Source organism: Oryza brachyantha, chromosome 3 (genome assembly GCF_000231095.2).
Source record: "Oryza brachyantha chromosome 3, ObraRS2, whole genome shotgun sequence".
NCBI lineage: Eukaryota > Viridiplantae > Streptophyta > Magnoliopsida > Poales > Poaceae > Oryza > Oryza brachyantha.
The window spans coordinates 25,654,013-25,672,234 of NC_023165.2; the positions used below are offsets into that span (position 1 = coordinate 25,654,013).

General features: G+C 38.9%; 2 protein-coding genes across 2 annotated transcripts; both read right to left on the reverse strand.

Moving 5' to 3' along the window:
- Positions 1-2,699: 2,699 nt before the first annotated feature.
- LOC102701803 (protein LEO1 homolog) lies at positions 2,700-10,477 on the reverse strand. Its single transcript, XM_040522616.1, has 12 exons — positions 10,205-10,477; positions 9,346-9,442; positions 9,212-9,278; positions 8,881-8,989; positions 8,114-8,290; positions 7,347-7,523; positions 6,834-6,965; positions 6,570-6,749; positions 5,865-5,981; positions 3,948-4,058; positions 3,659-3,874; positions 2,700-3,122 (listed from the first exon to the last, which is right to left on the reverse strand). Exons 1-12 carry the CDS (start codon positions 10,475-10,477, stop codon positions 3,009-3,011), a joined length of 1,770 nt encoding a protein of 589 aa, XP_040378550.1. The 3' UTR covers positions 2,700-3,008.
- A 1,575-nt stretch (positions 10,478-12,052) lies between these two features.
- Positions 12,053-18,115, reverse strand: LOC102702080. Its single transcript, XM_006650549.3, has 7 exons — positions 17,975-18,115; positions 15,371-16,519; positions 14,224-15,192; positions 14,002-14,050; positions 13,678-13,910; positions 12,919-13,026; positions 12,053-12,740 (listed from the first exon to the last, which is right to left on the reverse strand). Exons 2-7 carry the CDS (start codon positions 16,468-16,470, stop codon positions 12,512-12,514), a joined length of 2,688 nt encoding a protein of 895 aa, XP_006650612.1. The 5' UTR covers positions 16,471-16,519; positions 17,975-18,115; the 3' UTR covers positions 12,053-12,511.
- Positions 18,116-18,222: the final 107 nt, after the last annotated feature.

Genomic DNA, 18,222 nt, shown 5'->3' on the forward strand with positions numbered 1-18,222 from the left:
CGACCGAACGGAAGAAGAAGAAGGGGAAGACGATCTTAGTACAGTGAAGTATTGGGCTTTGGGCTGTGGGCTACGTGGGGGCCCACCGATGACGTGTTGGACGGGCCGACACGACCTGGTGGCTTTCTTTCTTTCATCTGTTCTGGTTTTTCCGTTAGAGTTTCTTTTTCTTTGGATTCAGATGCAGCACCAACTATGGGTTTATGCCATTTCTTGTGGGAAGTGACAGCAAATCCATCTGAAACATGGATCGAGAAAGAGATGTTTCATTTTTTTCAACGAGACGTTTCATTCGCGTTGAAAAGCTAATAGTACACACGATCGCATTGCTTTTGCATAGACACGCAATCAATGTTTGTGAACAAAATTGATTGGATTTGGATGGCTAACATTGTAAGTTTCTAACAGACGTGCCCATACCTTGCAACATCTCTTCCATGTTTTTGGCTATAAATGAGTTGTTGTTACACATAAGCCTGATGATGGTTTAGGTTTTGTAAGGGTTTTTACCATGTGCACTTGCAAAGTGCAAACCATGGTTTCTATAACTATCAACACAGAAATTCGGAGCACATAAGCAAACATTTAGCACCACCCTCTCTTTCGAACATGGGGCCAATTCCAGGTTTTCTTTATGGAAATCACACGCTAAAACAAAGACGTACATGTACGCCAGACGCCCCCTTTCTTTCTCCCACGCACCGATCACTTCCAACAACTGAAAGTTTAAGCAACTTTCAACTACTTTTTGTAGCTCTGTAATTTAAACTTCCACTGTGAAAAGAATAACGGGACAAGTTTAAGCTAAAAGTTCTATAGTATAAACTCAAAAGCCAGCAACAGAACTTCAGTTTAACTCCCCAAACCTATTGCTGTTGTATCAGGCTCATGGGCGTCGCATTAATTATTGTAACTTTAAAAATAGATCAATATAACTTTTTTCAAATAAACTTTTAGATAGAATTTTTTTACAAAAGACACCGTGTTACAGTAATGAAAGCGTGCTTACAATGAAAAGTAGAATTTCCTTTCTATCCCTTCCTCCTGAACTCAGCCTTAAGCACTGTTCGGGGAAGCTTTCAGTACAGCAAACAACTTGTTTCAGATAGTGGGCTAACATGAGTTCATTGTCACCGCATCAGAATTCAGAATCCTACAATCTCCTATTAGCTCTCTACCTTGCAATTACCTAGGGCTGCCACTTTCTACAACAAAGATACCCCGCAATATGTTGCTGCCACTAATTTCAAGAATTGACAAAATGTTATCGGGTTGGATACCACTCTCCTTTGGGGGGGAAGCTGACAATGTGATAAATGCAGTACACTCAGCAATCCCGACATAATACATGTCATCTTGTCAATGGCCAGTTAAATCAATTAAAGCAATAGATAAATTGAGAATGAGATTTCTTTGGAAAGGTGAAAAACAATTAAAGGAGGGCAATGTCTTATAGTCTGGCAAACAGTTCTAATGTCAAAGTAATAGGGAGGCTTAAGAACTAAAGATCTCAGGACACAAAATAGCACTACTGCTGAAATTCAGGAAAAATATACTAGGAGAAACAGAACAACCAACAAACAGTTGGTTCAAAGGAAGATACATACATGCATTATACCTTCACGGCCAAGAGCGAATGACACTCCGATTTGAAAACTAATCAAGTCCAACGTTGCCCAATTTGTCCAGGTCACAAAAACTAAACTGGAAAATGAAAACACAACTCTTTTCTGGAACAACAATTGGACGACATCCCATTTTATGACCACTTTCCCAGCACTGTTCTCATTTGCAATAGACAAAGACGGCAGGTGGAATCACAATTCCAAAATCACTCTTGGACCATCAAGCTATACCCTAACCTTTTCCTCGTAAGCACAGACAAAATCGTAAAAGATCCAACAAATTATAAACTTCGAGTATATATCAAATGTTGACCTATCGTGGATGCTATGGCATCTAGCTCAATATGTTTGGTTAAGAGTTTTACCAAATATCTGCAAAATTTTCCTATGGCTGGCCTTCAGAGACCGACTGAATACTAGAACTAACATGAGAAAAAACAAATGGGATGACAACCCACATTGTGACATCTGCATACCAACTGAAACAACAGATCATATAATCCTCAGATACAACGCAGCCTCACAATTATGGGAAGAACTGCATTTACTAAACCTAGCCAACAGCTCTACTTCAACACTAGAATTTTTGGAGTCAATAAGAGGCCATAATGGAATCATCCCAGGAATAGAACCAATCCGGTTTGCAGCAAGTACCCATACTCCATGGAAAGGAAGGAATGATAGGATTTTTGAAGGACAACAACTACAAATCACAAATACAACTCAACAAATAAAAGGAACCTCTTAGCCTGTGATGCCATCGAGCCAACAATGCAACCAAAGCAAAGATCACCTAATGGTCTCAGCAGTTTTTTAAGTTCTTTCTAAGTTTCTTGTTTCTTCATTTTTTTTTGGTACAGCTTCCACTATTGTAAATTCACCTCTCCTCACCCCCCCCTCCCCCTCTTTTACCCTGTAACACTTAATTTCAATCAATGAAATGGCTTGTAGAGCTACCTCTACCTTCTTACGTCAAAAAAAAGATCTGAAAAGGGTCAGCATTTCTTGCAGTAAAGTATCTTTGATGGTAAAACTTTCATGGGCAGAAAAATAAGAAATAGTCAGATGAACCCCACATTCCACATCCATTAGATTGGTTGTCTGCTATCTCTATAAGTATATACAAAACACTTCTAGTATCTCCCTGCATTAAACTCTAACTTCAGTATCTAACGATGTCGATATTTTGACACAGAACCAGGTAATGTGACTTTTCTTTCCCAAAATATGATACGGTAATTTCAAGCAATGGAGCATATATGAACTCCAACAGCAGCAGCTGCCTCTGCCAAACAGCAAGGGCAAGAGCAATTACTTAAGATTTGAAGTGATGAGTGGTGACCAAAGAACTGTTTAAGAGGCAGAGTTTGTTCTTACTGTCTCTCACTCGTCATCACTGTCGAAAACAACTATCTTTCTACGATTAACAGGTGGCTTCCTTGGTGGAGATTCATTGTCAGAGTCGATCCCTTTGTGCTTGTTAACATGCTCTTGTTCCTGCAATAGAAGTTGAATGGTTACCACAATCAAAGACAAAAAAGTAAACGGACAGAAGTTTCAGGTAAAATGTGAAAAATCTGCCATAGAAGAGATTTTGGTAGACGTAATGAACGACAGTTAATCGACTGCCAACAGAATTTAAAATGAACTATGATGACATAACAGATAGAATGTTATTGCCAAGCATCATAAGGCATTTTCTTAGTCATCACGTGACACGATCAATCAATGGAAAGTGCTGGAGCATTGTCAAGATACAAATGTCTGGATGCAAAAGTTGGTTCAATTGATGATTTTATCATCCAGTAAGGCAGTTCATGCTAGATATTATTGCTGGTATGCTATTAGGAATATCAAACTTCGCAGCTAATGATAGCCGGTAACTAGCAGGAAAGAGACAGTGCAATATTCCAAAGTAAAATTCCTTCAATTATGCAAGAAAAATTCTTGTGCAATTCATCTGATTTTCATTTCCAGGTTATCATGAAATACTTTTACAGCTAACCAAGAGTTTGAAGTCAACAATATCTCACCTCATTATTTTCATCGGACATGGAATTATCGCCTATGACTTCTTCTGGGTCTTCTTCCTCCTCTTCCTCCAGATCTTCTTCCCTTCCATTCGTTGGTGAATTATCTATATCCTTGACATCTGTTTCAAGCTCTGATTCCTCCTTTTCACTCTCGGAATACTCATTCGCCTGATGCCTGGGTACATCAGCAGATGAAACAGCTTTCCCTACATTTTCCTGAAATCATGAACACGAAATTATGAATAAATTGGCATCAGTTTTATCAAAATAAGATGGCTCCAACAATGACCTTTACAGTAGTTGCACGTCCCTCAGAACGTGCTTCCACCTCCAAGTCATCCACAAGATGTGCACGATCTGGGCCTTGGTGCCAATTGTAACCAACTCCACGTGCATCATCCTACACCCATCACCGGCGGAGCCAGGGGGTGGTCCGGGTGGTCACCGGACCACCCAAAAAAATGCTAATCAGCCCTTAATATCCAAAAAATGATAATTTTTATCGATTGGTATTCTCGCAAATGACGTAACATGATCATCTTTATTGAACGGGATGTTTTTTAAAATGGATGCAGAAGATATAATGAATACTTTTATAGCCATTAGAATTTAGAAGTCATAGACTTGATAAGAAGAAATGTAGTATGGTAATATTCTTTAAATTTTTCTAGGTATTTAAGCTTCTATTTTATTGCGGGGAAGCCATATATGTTTCTTTGAATCAAAATTTTACTTAACTACTAATTTTATATGTTTTAAGATGCTTTATTCATATATTCTAGTGTACTTGTAGTCTATTCTATTATCTATACTTGCATATATATATGTGTGTGTGTGTGTTAGCATACTGTGTTTACGAAAAAAAATCGGTCGGACCACCCATATCCTAAATCCTAGCTTCGCCACTGACACCCATCATGGAATTCCCACGAAATTACCATGAGAATTACCATCGATGATTCAAAACAGAATCAGAGTTTGCTTGAAACTAGCACCCCCCAGAAAATGTCCAGCATAGCATATTTTGCATGTGAGGGATTAAAAGAGTAATTTTCCAAGAAGGATGAGCGGTAAAGACAGCATAACTGTTTTTAGAAATGCACATATTATTATAAGAGGAATGCTTAACTCCCCAAAAACTGCAGTTCCGACAACTTAAAGTGGATTGGAAGACTGAGATTACTTTCATGATCAGTAATATGATGATATCTTTAAACTTATTAAGAAAATTCCTAATACCAGGCTTCAACCCATCTACACATGCGGCCCCAAGACAGTGACTACATAGCTGCCTGCTAATTCCCATGCAGTTGGTTGAACACATGGCCATGGCTGTGGGAGGGCACAATGGTAGCCTCTGCTGTGGCTCATGGGACCATGTGAGGCTATGGAAGCAATAGTTTTTTACCTTTTCGTTGCAACCACTTATCGAACATATGGTCATGGCCATTTAGTGAATATGATTTTTATATCTCAAACAGAAATTTTGCATGTCTACCTAGTTAAATGCAAGAGATCACTCAAGCATGTATGGTCAAATAAGTATACTTGACATTTTTTTCTCAAAAACGCAGGAGAGCCAGTATACTTGACGTTGATCACTGTTAAAGAAAAAAAATAAGGATAGGTATATGTAGATATCATTCTCTCACATGAGGACTTGACGGCAATATCACTGATTGAAAAGAATTAGGGATTAATTAATTAGACATAGTGGATCTAAATGTTTGGTTTCAGATCCTAACTGGATGGGTCCTTATGTTACTAATTTGCCCCATCCCCCAAGAAATAATTAATTTGTTAACTTTGAAGATTTGTGCAAAATTAGAGTGGAAGTGGAAGAGTGTGGGAGCACCCTAATTATAAAATTGCCTCTTGAATGAAAAAACTCAATACTTAGAGCATCTCCAAGAGAATGCTAATATTTTGTTATCCAAAAACTTGTATTGGATTCATCTTAAAAAAATATTGGGCATAAAAATTACTCACTCCTCCAATAGAAATTTAAAAATGAATAACTTGTATTAGGAACCCATATTTTTGCCCCAAATTTAGGATACAATTGAGATAATTTTAGGCATGAGTAAATATTAGGAATGTATTTGGTAACCTGTTGGAGATATATTTTCTAGTCCAATTCCCAAAATTTGGTTTTAGAGATCAATTTTAGACATCTCTTGGAGATGCTCTAAGGCAAGAAACTAACCTCATCTAATGCATCTTCCAGAAAAACAGGGGTAAGTTTCTGCTTTTGATATTTGCGCTTCACCTGTTCTCTTTTTCGTTGAAGACTTGAATTAGCTCGAATATTTTCTTCTTCAGCCTGTGTATATCATATATCAGTAAAAAGCTAAAACTTCATCCAAGTCTTTCCTTCAAAAAATATTCATCCCAAGTCAAAATAGACAATTTTTACATAATGAGAAGAGCAATATCACAATGATTTGCATGTGTTTGATGATGAAATCATCGAGGCAATCCCAATACGACATATAATATGTAAGCCCAAAAAAAGGACCATGAATTTAAATTATGCACCATAAAGAAACCCACCGGTACAGACATTTTTTTTTAGTATATTGTTCCTTCAAGTACATAAGCACATACCCCCACCCCCCATAAAAAGAGAGATAAGTTTGCCTGGCAGGCAGTGTAGTCATCACGTACATAGACGTCCCACACCTAAACATTAGCCGGTAGCCACAATTTACGGTTGGAGATGGATGAACATTAAGTTGGAGGTATACATTCTGATCAAATCAACTAGTTAGAATAACCAGTGATTGTTGCTACAAATCATGTAAGTGATGTTTAGTGCAAGTCCTAAAGAAAGTAAGCTGTAAGCTTACAGGAACATAAATTGATACATACTATTGAGGTGCTGTGTACATATAACAGAACCTTTTATTACCTTTTCTTTTTCTTCCTTCACCTTCTCAGGATCTTTTTCATCAATCCATGTTTGCATCTTAATTGTTTTCTTGTTTTGAGAATTAACAAGAGCAGTTAATGAGCGATGGGATCTTGAGGACAGTGAAGAAGGCATACATCTCATCTTCTGTAAAAGCCTTCCTTGTGATTGCATAAGCCCCTGAGGAAGAAGTCGGTTGTGAATTATGAACATGATTGATCACAGTGATGAGATTATATAAAAGTGCATAGATGAAATAATTGCCTTTCCATTCCTCAGAAACAGGTGGGAATTATCATGATTTGACTCATTTACAGACATATCAAGAACTTCATTGCCGATCAGCAGTTGCATACTTCCATCTTTCCACTTTACAAAACGTGCATTGCTTTCATACTGCAAGAAATAAATGCTTAAAAACTCAACAATGATTGAGAAGAATAACAGTCATGAGCCATTACAGCTTATACAGAGCATCAATGAGATGCAAGAGCACTGATATCTTAATTCTCACATACAAACTTGAATGATACTAGAACATAAAATCTGACAGCTTGCAATGCCTAAGAAAAGTCATAAAATTGTTTTCTCCTAAGATATAAATCCCATAGTAAAAACGATAAAAAATGTCATAGTGATAGAGTGCAGAGAACAGTGGGTGCAATCCACTAGCCACTTTAATGAGTTAGACAGCTCCCAAAGAAAGTGAAAGTGTTTATAAGGAAGAAGAAACTCCAAAACATTACATAAATAATATGACAAGAAAATTTGACTCACAGATTCAGTGCCATCATCATTCTTAGAAATTCTCCAGCGGACAACATTATCCTTCAACTGTATCTTTTTCCTTCCCCCAGATTCATCTGTCATGGAAGCATCCTCTTCCACATATGTTTCAGGATCAAAAGGTTTTGGATTTACCCCCATAATATTTGAAACCTTGATCACATTCATCTAGAAAAATGAAACCAGTCAGACACAGAAATCTAATTGTGCAATGCGCCAAAAAAAACCACATGAGCTCATAGAACAGGTATTATTGCTAATTATGAGAAACTTTGGAGTTATGACAGAGAACTATAAGATTACATTTGTTCAAACATTATTGTTTCAGAAGCGAGAAGCATGGAATCAATTTTTTTTATCCTTGGTCAACAACAGAACTACTCCCTACGTTTTTGAATAATCGACACTCTTGAACAAGACATGCATACCAAGGAAACTGTGTTTTTAATCTAAAGTGATCAGAATACTACCTCAGTAGTATCTCACACATGAATTTAGGTGGAAAAGAAAAGGGCATGCATTGAGGTTAATGGAAAAAAAAAGGTCTTGGGAAGCATGGAGTGCCAAGTATTTGAAACCAAGAAGATTGTTCTATAGAGCCAATTGTTCGATAATGGAGGGAGTATCTTCATAGATATGCATTGATTGGACACAAATATGGGACAGTAATGTAGTTAGAAATGCTAAGCCTGGTAGCAAAATACTTGGTGAAAGATATAGTTTACTGCTAAGTGTGTCCTAATATTACAGAAACTCACTCTATCAGGTTGACCAGGTGGCAGCATATGTGGAACCACCAAGTTCAGCGGAGGACCAAGTGGCTTATCTTTCATTTGATGTTCAATATTTCCTTCCAGTTCATAATGCTTATCTTCATGAAGCATGCCCTCTGACTGCAATTCCTCATAGTGGCCTTCATCATTCATAAGTGATCCCTGCAAAGATGCAGGATTTGTTCCTACGTTAAGTGATTCCCAAGGGCTTAAAACACATATGGAAACAGTGAAATAAATTTCCCTAAAAGATTAGTACAAACATAGATATACTGCCTATTCATGCGAAGAATAATCATGCAGAAAAAGAAGTGCCAGACCAGATAAAACAACTCTATTTACCAGAAACAAGAATAGTGCTTCCTCTATTAAAAAATGATGAGGATGGCTGACATCAAACCTTTAAAACTTCCACTACAAATATCTCGTTGGATTTTCTTTTAGATCACATAATTAAATCATTTGATACATCAAGGCTTTTCTTGAAAAATGCTTAGCAGCCAAATTTGTTGTTTCTCAATACTGTGCAATGTTAAAAGGGTGACCTGTTTGTCACTGGATGGTGTAATACTCCTCTCTCGTTTTTAAATTATATGCCAAGGCACATGGAACCGGTGATTAGGAGAACATGTATTGCTGACACTCCAATATCATCTCAATACACATAAAAATAAACAAAAACTGACATAAATAGAGCAAAACGTTACACACAGAATAGATAAGTTAAGAAGTTAATTCATTTGTTGTCTCACATGAGCATCTTCATTGTCATCTTGAGCACCATATGGAGCAAACTCATCTTCATCATCATTACCAAAAACATTATGGACAACTTCATGGTCTTTGTAATCCTCTATTGACCTGAAGCAGGATTAGATGTCAGGTGTTACTGCACTACAGCAAAGGTTGGGAAGGATGAAAAGTCAAGACACTGGATAAAATAGGTGAATTCTGTTGTCAGCAGAAGATGATTATCACTCGAATAATCAACTCGAAAATGACAGATGCTAGCTTTCATATTATATTGCATGATACTCCAGTAGTCATAAGACATTAAGACCCTCAGAATTAGAGGCAGCACACCTTATTTCGTTGGTTACTGTTCTCTTGACATGGTTTCCCTCTACAGTAGTCACGCCTTTTCTGTGACCTTGTGTACTCTGATTGTCAAGTTCCGTTATCATGAGTATCACCGTCAATTTCCTGAGCCATGCGACCTTGTGTACTCTGATTGCCAAGTTCCGTATCATGAGCATCACTCTCAATTTCCTGAGCCATGCCACCTGACCCTTGTCTTTCACCCTGCACTTCCTCCTATACGATTACATAAGTGGTTCGCATTACAATACTGTATTGCGGGCCAAATACCATGTTAACCAAATGAATACAGCACATGAGGATGAGGAATAAGATCAGTCAGAAACATAACATGGCAAGCAATCAGAATGACTAGCAGTGTAGCACCATTATCAACAAAAGCACAACAAATCAACTCAGGGAGTGTCCTTTTGCAAAGTCCTCAGGTAATCTGGGACACGGTGCCGGAATTAACGCAGAACATCAGCTTAGAATTCCCTGCAAGTGGCACATGCTCCAAATGCCAAAGCTCCAACTCTGCTCAGAGTTTCATAATATAAGCTCCCAGGATAATTAATCACAGATCTTATGGTTTGAGAATTAATACAGCGTAAGCGTCATGGGGTAGTACATCAATGATACCCACATCAAAAAATCCATAAACTATCTATAGATGTTCCCTCGAGGAAACAGCAACCACTCTAGCGGTCTAGCCTCCAAAACCCATTGACGGTGTCGTACTTAGAAAAAAACTTCACTACTTGATGACGCGTCGATAGTTTCAATACAGTGTAAAATTGTGCCCAAACGCAAGCAAAGCGCGACAACTATACCGCAGCAAACCCAGCGAACAAAACCCCAAACCGCAAGCACATTTCCGGAAATTTCTAGAACACCTCAGAGGGCGGAGACCATTTCCGTGCTCTAAGGCATAAACCCTAAACCCCAAGCCAAGCAGTAAACAAGCCGAGAGGTCACGGGGCGGGAGGTTCATGTTACCCATTCGTCGCCGTCGTGGCCCTTGTCCAACTCGTGCTCGTCCTCCGCGGCCGCGGGGGGCGGGGAGAGGCGGTTCTGCTGCTGCTCCCCACCGCCCCCACCACCGGGACCGCGATCACCGCCACTCGCACCGGTATCGTCGTCGTCCGCCTGGTCCACCTCCTCCTCCACCACCTTCTCCTCGGACTCGTTCTCGTCGCCGAAGATGTTCTGCATCATCTGGTTCCGCTTCTCGTCCACGTCCCCGCTCCCCGTGCCACATCCGTCCGCCATGACCCCCTCCCCCTCGTCCTCCCGCTGCCACCCTCCTTTCCGGCGCGAGGAAGCGAAGACCGCCGGAGCCGCGCTCGCTGGGGTTTCGGGTGGCTGCACACTGGCACCGGCACGACGGCGGGCGGAGCCCGGCGAGGTGGGTAGTAGTGTAGCATTTAAAGTTGAGACCACCCGGAGTACGTGGCAGGCGGCAGCGTCGCGTAGCGGTAGGGGTGGGGCCACACTACCACGTTGTTACTGGCTGACGTGGCACACAGGTCAGACGTGGTTTCCTACGGCGGTGATCGGTTTGCCACGATCCGACTCTTCTGGTTACTTTTGGTCTAAGATGGATAAAATATCATCTGATTTTGATAGTTACTTATGGTATAAAAGGTGAAATTAACTGTTAGAAAACTTAAGATCTCTACATAAATATGGTGATAAATTTAAATATATAATTTTTTAAAAATATATCATTTTGATAGTTCAAAAGTGCGTTAGCAAAAATTAAGGAATAATTTAGGGTAAAAGGACGTAACATTAGTTCTCTTTTTCTAGTTCATTCCTTTTCCACCAAGGTGGATCTAGGGTGATTGTTTGTTTTCTTAATAAAAAACCAAATGGTATATTACAAACAAAAAATAATTTGTGAATAAAAATTTTATATATGTATTCTTAGCTTATCTAAAACTAAAACCGGTAAATAAATCACGGTGAAAACCCTTAAAATTAATTTTAAATTTAAGGTTAGAAATTTAAATTTTAGATTATAAGCAACACAAAGATGAAAGGTGGACATTTTCAGAAATTAAGAATGGTTGATGTATTGTTTCGATATGAAATTCAAATTGTAGGTAGCAAAGTTGGGAGTTTGAATTCTACAGCTGATGACATAGGTGGAGCTAGATCCTGGGCTGGTATGGTGGTCGTCCTGCTGCGAATAGAAACGACAAAAAACAAAAGTGAAAATTATCCAGTTTACGATAAATTATTCAGTTCTAAGTTTACTTGATACTATAAAGAAATATAAAGAAACATGAAAAAGGCAGAGCTCCTGCCGGTAGCTTTAAAAAATACTATAAAGAAAAATACTATAAAGAAACATATTAAGGCTTCATTTGAAGAGTACAGTTCATGTCTTTTCGCTTACCAAATTCTGAAGTTGATTTAAAGATTTTTCTCATCCTAATTTATCTTTTAGCATTTACTTTTAAATTACAAGAATACATATATAAAAATTTTATTCATAAATTAGTTTTTGTCTATAGATATATCATTTGGTCAACCAATACCCCTATACAAATTTCATGGAAATCAGCTCGCACATGGAAATACAAACGGATAATTCTTATTCCCTCCATTCTATGTTATAAAACTTCTTATCTGGATTTACATGTATGTTAATAAATCTAAACACATACCAATCATACACATTAATAGATGGGTGAATCTAAGCAAACTAAAAAGGCTAGAGTACCACATTCCAATTGGGAGTTAAACATTGATCAGTTCAGTTCAGTTCCCGTACGAAACTATGCACGAAGAATTTTTACTACATTCCAATCGGGAGCAGAACATTAATCATAGATACAATTGGGTGGTCCAACAAACAAGTTGGAGTTCCGAATCAGTAAGGTTTTCTGCAAAGTGACTTAGCGTCACCAATTTTGCTTTCATACTTGTGCACCCGTACAAATATATGGACAAGAAAATTGAATAATTCACACTCCAGCTACCCGCTGGACATACCATTATCAAGGTAAAAGAAAGAAGAATAGAAAAAAACAAGTACATCCTGAATTAGTAGATATTGCTATCAGCCGTAGTGCCTGTTTCATTTAGTAAGCATACTTTTCGCAAAAGGGCATCACCATGCTCCCACGCCTTGTCCCAGAATATACAAGAATCAAGATCTATAATCTCCTAGTAGGAGAAGGGGATGGTAGTACGTGCTATAGTTAATATGTTCCTGAACAGCCCGGCTTTACAACATTGCACGGGCAGCGGAGGACAGGGGAGAACAGGGCTATAATTGTTAGTGACTGAGCAACTCTAGTTCAGAAGGCGACAACGAACGCTACCCAGCAAGTCCACTGGCACTTCAACAGCCTCAGCATGCTTCCGGATGGTTGATCTGCAGGGGTTGGGTCTAGGATTCGAGATACCATCCTCATGCAATCTAGAGTATCTATGCAACTTTATAAAATGATGGAGAATGGACCACCGCTCCAAGTCCCGTGTCTCAGATGTCAAATCTTGAAATGTTGTTGCCCTCTCAGCTCTGGAATACACAGAGAAGGCCTATAAGCAATTTTGGCAAGTGCGAGAGGTGTTGAAAACTAGAGGATATTATGCAATAAATTGCCAATGCAATTTTGGAATTATCTAAAAGCGGGGCAAGGTCTACAGCTGGTCAAGATGAATGACAAGGTTGACAGTCATTATAAAAAATTATGTACCTTGAGAAGGACCTTTGCAGCTCATCAAACCTCATGGTGAATGTTTCCAGAACTTCAGGTATGATTTTATCTTTTTTATTTCCAGAAGTGCCAGTTTGGTTCTGTAGCCTGGCCAAATACCACAAGACTCGAGATTAATGCAAGATGGGAGTAGTGCCAAAGCTTGATGCAAGAGATGCACATCTGGTCATGACTTATATATAATTCCTCAGTAAGAAATTTGTCATCTTGGACATTGATATGGTATCTAAAATACAATATTAATCAAAGATCTCAATTTAGACCCCGGCGAAAAGATCTCAATTTAGAGTATATTTGTAAACTCTAACAAATAACCTTATGGAAGCATTTTTTGAGATGAATCTAAAGATATGGTTTCCACAAATCCATTCTAACTATTAAAGAAGATAATGGATCTCAATTTATCAAAGTTTGACCAATGGTATGTCCAAAACAACAGGCATTCGTAACTGGAGGAAGTAACTATAACCTGTTACGGTTCACTAAAATTCCTTAGTCCTTACTTATCTAGATTTGTACGTAAAACTAACATCTTCACTTGTACTCACTCGTTTCATAATGTAAGACTTTCTAACCTTGTCTAGATTCATATGGATGCTAATGAATCTAGACATATATATAAATTATATACATTCATTAATTAATGAATTTAGACAAGGCTAGAAAGTCTTACAATATAAAACGGAGGTAGTAGCTCTTAAGTTAAAACAGGGATGAAAAATTGAACAAAAACCTTACATGAAGTTGTTTGCCTTGCTGATAGAAGATACAACTGGATTAAATGCATCAGAAAGGGCCAGTTGAGAAGTGTGGTATACGATGGTTTCACCAGAATTAATAGCATTTGCTGCAAGAAGTCTATGTGGAAGAGCAGGAAGTATGCACTGAATCAGGCTAGTCGTCAGAGCAAGTCTTTTCTGAGCTCGAGACACAAAGGTGCTATCTTTTGCCGTTGTATTTTCAGCATCTACCTGGTATGGATAATAAGCTTGTCAGTCAAGTAAAACGATGAAGCACAATAGAAAGGGTTTTTATACAGTTTGAAAGAAAAAGATATATAACCTTTTCAACCAATCTCCTGGTAGCATGAGCCCAATCCAATTCAGGCGTTCTGCAGCGAGAAATACAATAGCCATTATTAGCCCGTCCAAATTGCGTATGTCGAGCCAAAAAGAATTGCATAGATATTAATCATACATCAGCTAGAACAAATATATGTCAACAAAAGCAAATTCTACTAAAATGCCATGATGCATTATTGGTTCTCTAATTCAAAATCATCACCTTCTATGATGCATCTTGCAACACCCAGACATGACTTGTGCCTGCCACGATAAAAGACTAGTTGATCTTTTCCGCTTTTTTTCCGGTGAAACTAGCTTGCCATCAAACTTGTTAGTTGGTAAACCACTGGAGTGTGAGGCTTTATTCAGTGGGTGTAGGATTCTTTTCTGATTACCAACGATCTGGCTATAATCATTGCATTGGTATTCAGCAGTTGTACTACAAATATTCTCAGAAACATTTTGTTCAAAAGATTTAGGGGAAATGATGCCCTTCCTTTCTGAATTATCAAGCTCCAAGTAATTCTGTGTGGAATTGTATGCTCCAATTAGCTCGACCTTCTTATGGTCTGTTCCTCTGATAAATGATGAGTTGGGATCATTGGACAAGCTCGGAGAAGGTAGAACATGAGTAGTATGTGTCACAGGCAGCTCCATTTGTGAATGCGCAGTACGGTTTGAAGAACACACTCCAAGTGAGCTATTTTCAGTCATGTCACACCGTCCTTTCCATACATCATTGGTTGCCACTCTTCCATCATGGCATATATATGTCCTTTTTAGACTAGATTGGCCATCCAAAATATTTGTGAACTCAAGAACAGGATTAGCAACATCATCAATCAATTCATACCTAGTACCACAAGAGGCAGTTTGTTGCTCATGCTGTAAAGTATGGTCAACCGTGAGCAAGTGATCTTCACCACTTTCCCCCAGGCTATTCATTGAATTGGGCCCACACAAAGGTAAAGATGAAACATAACTTGATGTTGTTTCCTGTCGAGATGCTGAAGTGCAAAATAGACCAATTACTTGAGAAGTAGAATGAAATTGTTGGTGGCAATAAGATCCATTATATATAGCTGACTCACGGGGCCCAGCTTGCATATAAGGAGCAGTATTGTTGAAGCATGAGACAGAAACACTTTCCTCTAATTTATCTTTTTTGTCAACGTCAACAAAACTTTCACTGCAGTTCATTACATTCAGTTTATCAGAAATCCAAAAATACAAAATACAGCTGTGCATAATTTTCAGAACAATTCTAATTCTATGGAAGAAAGCCCACAGATTTCAACTTTAAACTGGAAAATGAAATTGTGAGTTTATCACAGCAATGATATAATGAGATTGCAGATTGGGTTTACCTTTTCTGGAATATTTCATATGTTTGTGAAAAAGCATCACTTGGTGCACTAAATGAATTTAGAAGTGAATCAATTTCCATTTGCTCTTCAGATTCATACAGGCCATGTAGCTTTTCCTTGCCACTACCGTCAGATCCATTTATATTGATTACAGATGAATTAAACTGTCCACGCAATACTTTATTCTGCCTATGCTGGGTAGTCGGCATCAAACCAGAAGATTGTTCATTACCAGGATATGTTCCCCATTCAGCAGAATGCATTTTATCTCGATGTTGACAACTATGGCTTCTTGTTGCCACTTTATCTTGGGACACTCTGAGCTTAGAAGAGGGATTGTCTTGCTCAATATTATTCATATCATGTGGTAGGTCAACAAAATTTTGTAAATTACTAACAGTGCTGGAACTTGTGAATGTGGCATCAGCATCTCCAGGGAAGGGCAAAAAATTTGAGGTAAACGATGGACTTGTTAAACAGCCATTGTCCCAGATAACTTGATTTTGCAAGGTATTCCCACCTGAGAACTCTGTATTACTGAAAGTCAAGTCGCTGCAATCTTCATTGAGTCCATTATTACTATTAGACACTTCTAAAGATTCTTGCATAAGAGCAGTCCAACTACAGTCCCTTGTATCTGAAATGTGGTTATTTCTTTGCAAAGGGCTAATATATGGATAACTTGCAGGTATGGTGCTACAGCTACTTCCATATGAGATTGTCCTATCGTCGTAACCATCAGTATCATATGAAGTTATTTCTTCCACATGATCAAGACAGGACGCATTAGAAGGAATGCTGCGGTGGGTGATGTCTAGGTTATCATTTTGCATCTGCATTCCTTCAAATTGTCCAGGCCGTAGAGTACTAAAAAAGTGGTCAAATTGATGACATTCTCCCAATGCAGCAGAAGCACTATTCAGAATAAACTCAGGGGTTGCTGCTGAAAAGGTTTTTTCTCCAAAGATCGGTCCAGAAACTGAATATCCATGTTGTAAAGCTCGGTTTGAGAATTCATAATTATCATCTTGTTGAAAACCAGATGTACTGCAGTTGACTGACAAATCTTTTATACCAGATTCATTTACTTTTGCCAACATTTCGGCACACGCACTATACCAGGGATGCAATAACAAATTCGCTGGTCCCCTGAAACTTGAAACAGTAGTGTTCTTAATTTTACAGCATGCTACAGTACTGATAAAGCTGTCATAGCCCCAAAAATGCTAGTGGGTATTGAGTAGGGCTTACAGTCCTAACAAGTAAGATCATGCTTTGATCATTTAAATATCTAACTGCGTGCAATAAGGCGTGCCATAGACAGCCTAATCATTGTAAGCATTTTTTGATTGATCATGTTCTTTTTTCTCTTCTAACAACTAGCCAATGAACATTTATGGCGTGGAAGCCCAACTGTTAATGGTATTATTATTGTATCTTGGAGCCTAAAGCGTGTTATGACTCTGTCCCACAAAGACTTCACTTCTAGCGTTCAGAATTTGTCCCGGAAAGACTTCATCTCTAGGGTTTACAAATCACAACCAATCAAGCTAAGGCATGCACACTTTATTGGAGTCTAGGAAATAAAACCAAGAGTATTAGTGAGAGGCACCATAGTGGCATGCACATTTGATTGGAGTCTACGAAATACTCCCTGTGTACTAATAAAAAATAAATTTCTGAGGATGAATATGGAATTTATCCTTAGAATTTCATTTTTTTTCTGGGATGGAGGGAGTACAACCACGAGTATTAGTGAGGGGAACCATAGTTATATCTTTTGCCGGGTTGGCCGAGAAAACAGCCAACCAAATTTCATTAAGATCGAAAAGGGAATGTACAAGCATACTTATATCTTCCCACTACTAATTTGTCTAAGAATTGTTAGAAACGAAACCTTTATGGGATGAGGTACATCTTAATTTAAGGGAGAACAAATGAGGACGCACAGCTATTTGACACCCTTAAAAGAGTGATAAATATTCGGTATTCCCTTCAATTTATTACCATTTGAATAAACTGCTTGACTTGTGTACCATAGCAGACGCCCATGGGCACCAAGGCACATCTCTTCAAATCACATGCATTACATGCCATGTATATCTTAATGGCATTGTTTGGACCAACTAAAATCACATTGAACCACTAAATTATAGAATGTACAGTAAATTGTAAGCTACCATTCAGCATCTTAACAAGGCAATGCTACCGACAGTCCTACAAAAATAATGGCTCCCGATCATGAATTATTGCCAGTGAACCTTCACGCAGCCAGTTAGCTAGCAACAGGAAATAAAGAGATTTTAAGTGACATCTCAAAGCTACTACAGTACTACCAGAACTGAACTGAAGGCAGCACGACCATGCAACAGTTAATGCCTTATGTTGAAACTTAAAACCCCCAAAACCCCAAGCTCAATATGAATCCAATTAAACCCCCAAAACTACTTGAGCTGATCATAAATACAGGCACACCCAGTGCAATTAGCAGCTTAGCACTAGAAAACCTACTTAAATTTCAGAGCGCAGCCTAACAGCTCAAACAGCCAGAAAGGCTAAGCTACCGAAACAAGCGTGCGAGCCAGCCAATCACAGGGCGCATACCGGATACGCGGCGGCGGAGGCGACGAGGCACGGCGCCCGGTGCTACTCCGAGCTCCCCCGCGATCCCTCCGCGCCGCGGCAAGCTCAGTGAGTTAGGGTTTTTGGAGGTGGCGAGCGAGAGCAAGCGAGAGAGGAGTGGACGAGTAGGCGACAAAAGAAAAAGAAAAAAAGCAGCAGCAGCAGCAGCAGCAGAGGGGACGGAGGCGACGAGACGACCCGGTGTGAACTCGTGCGCCGCTTTGACTTTT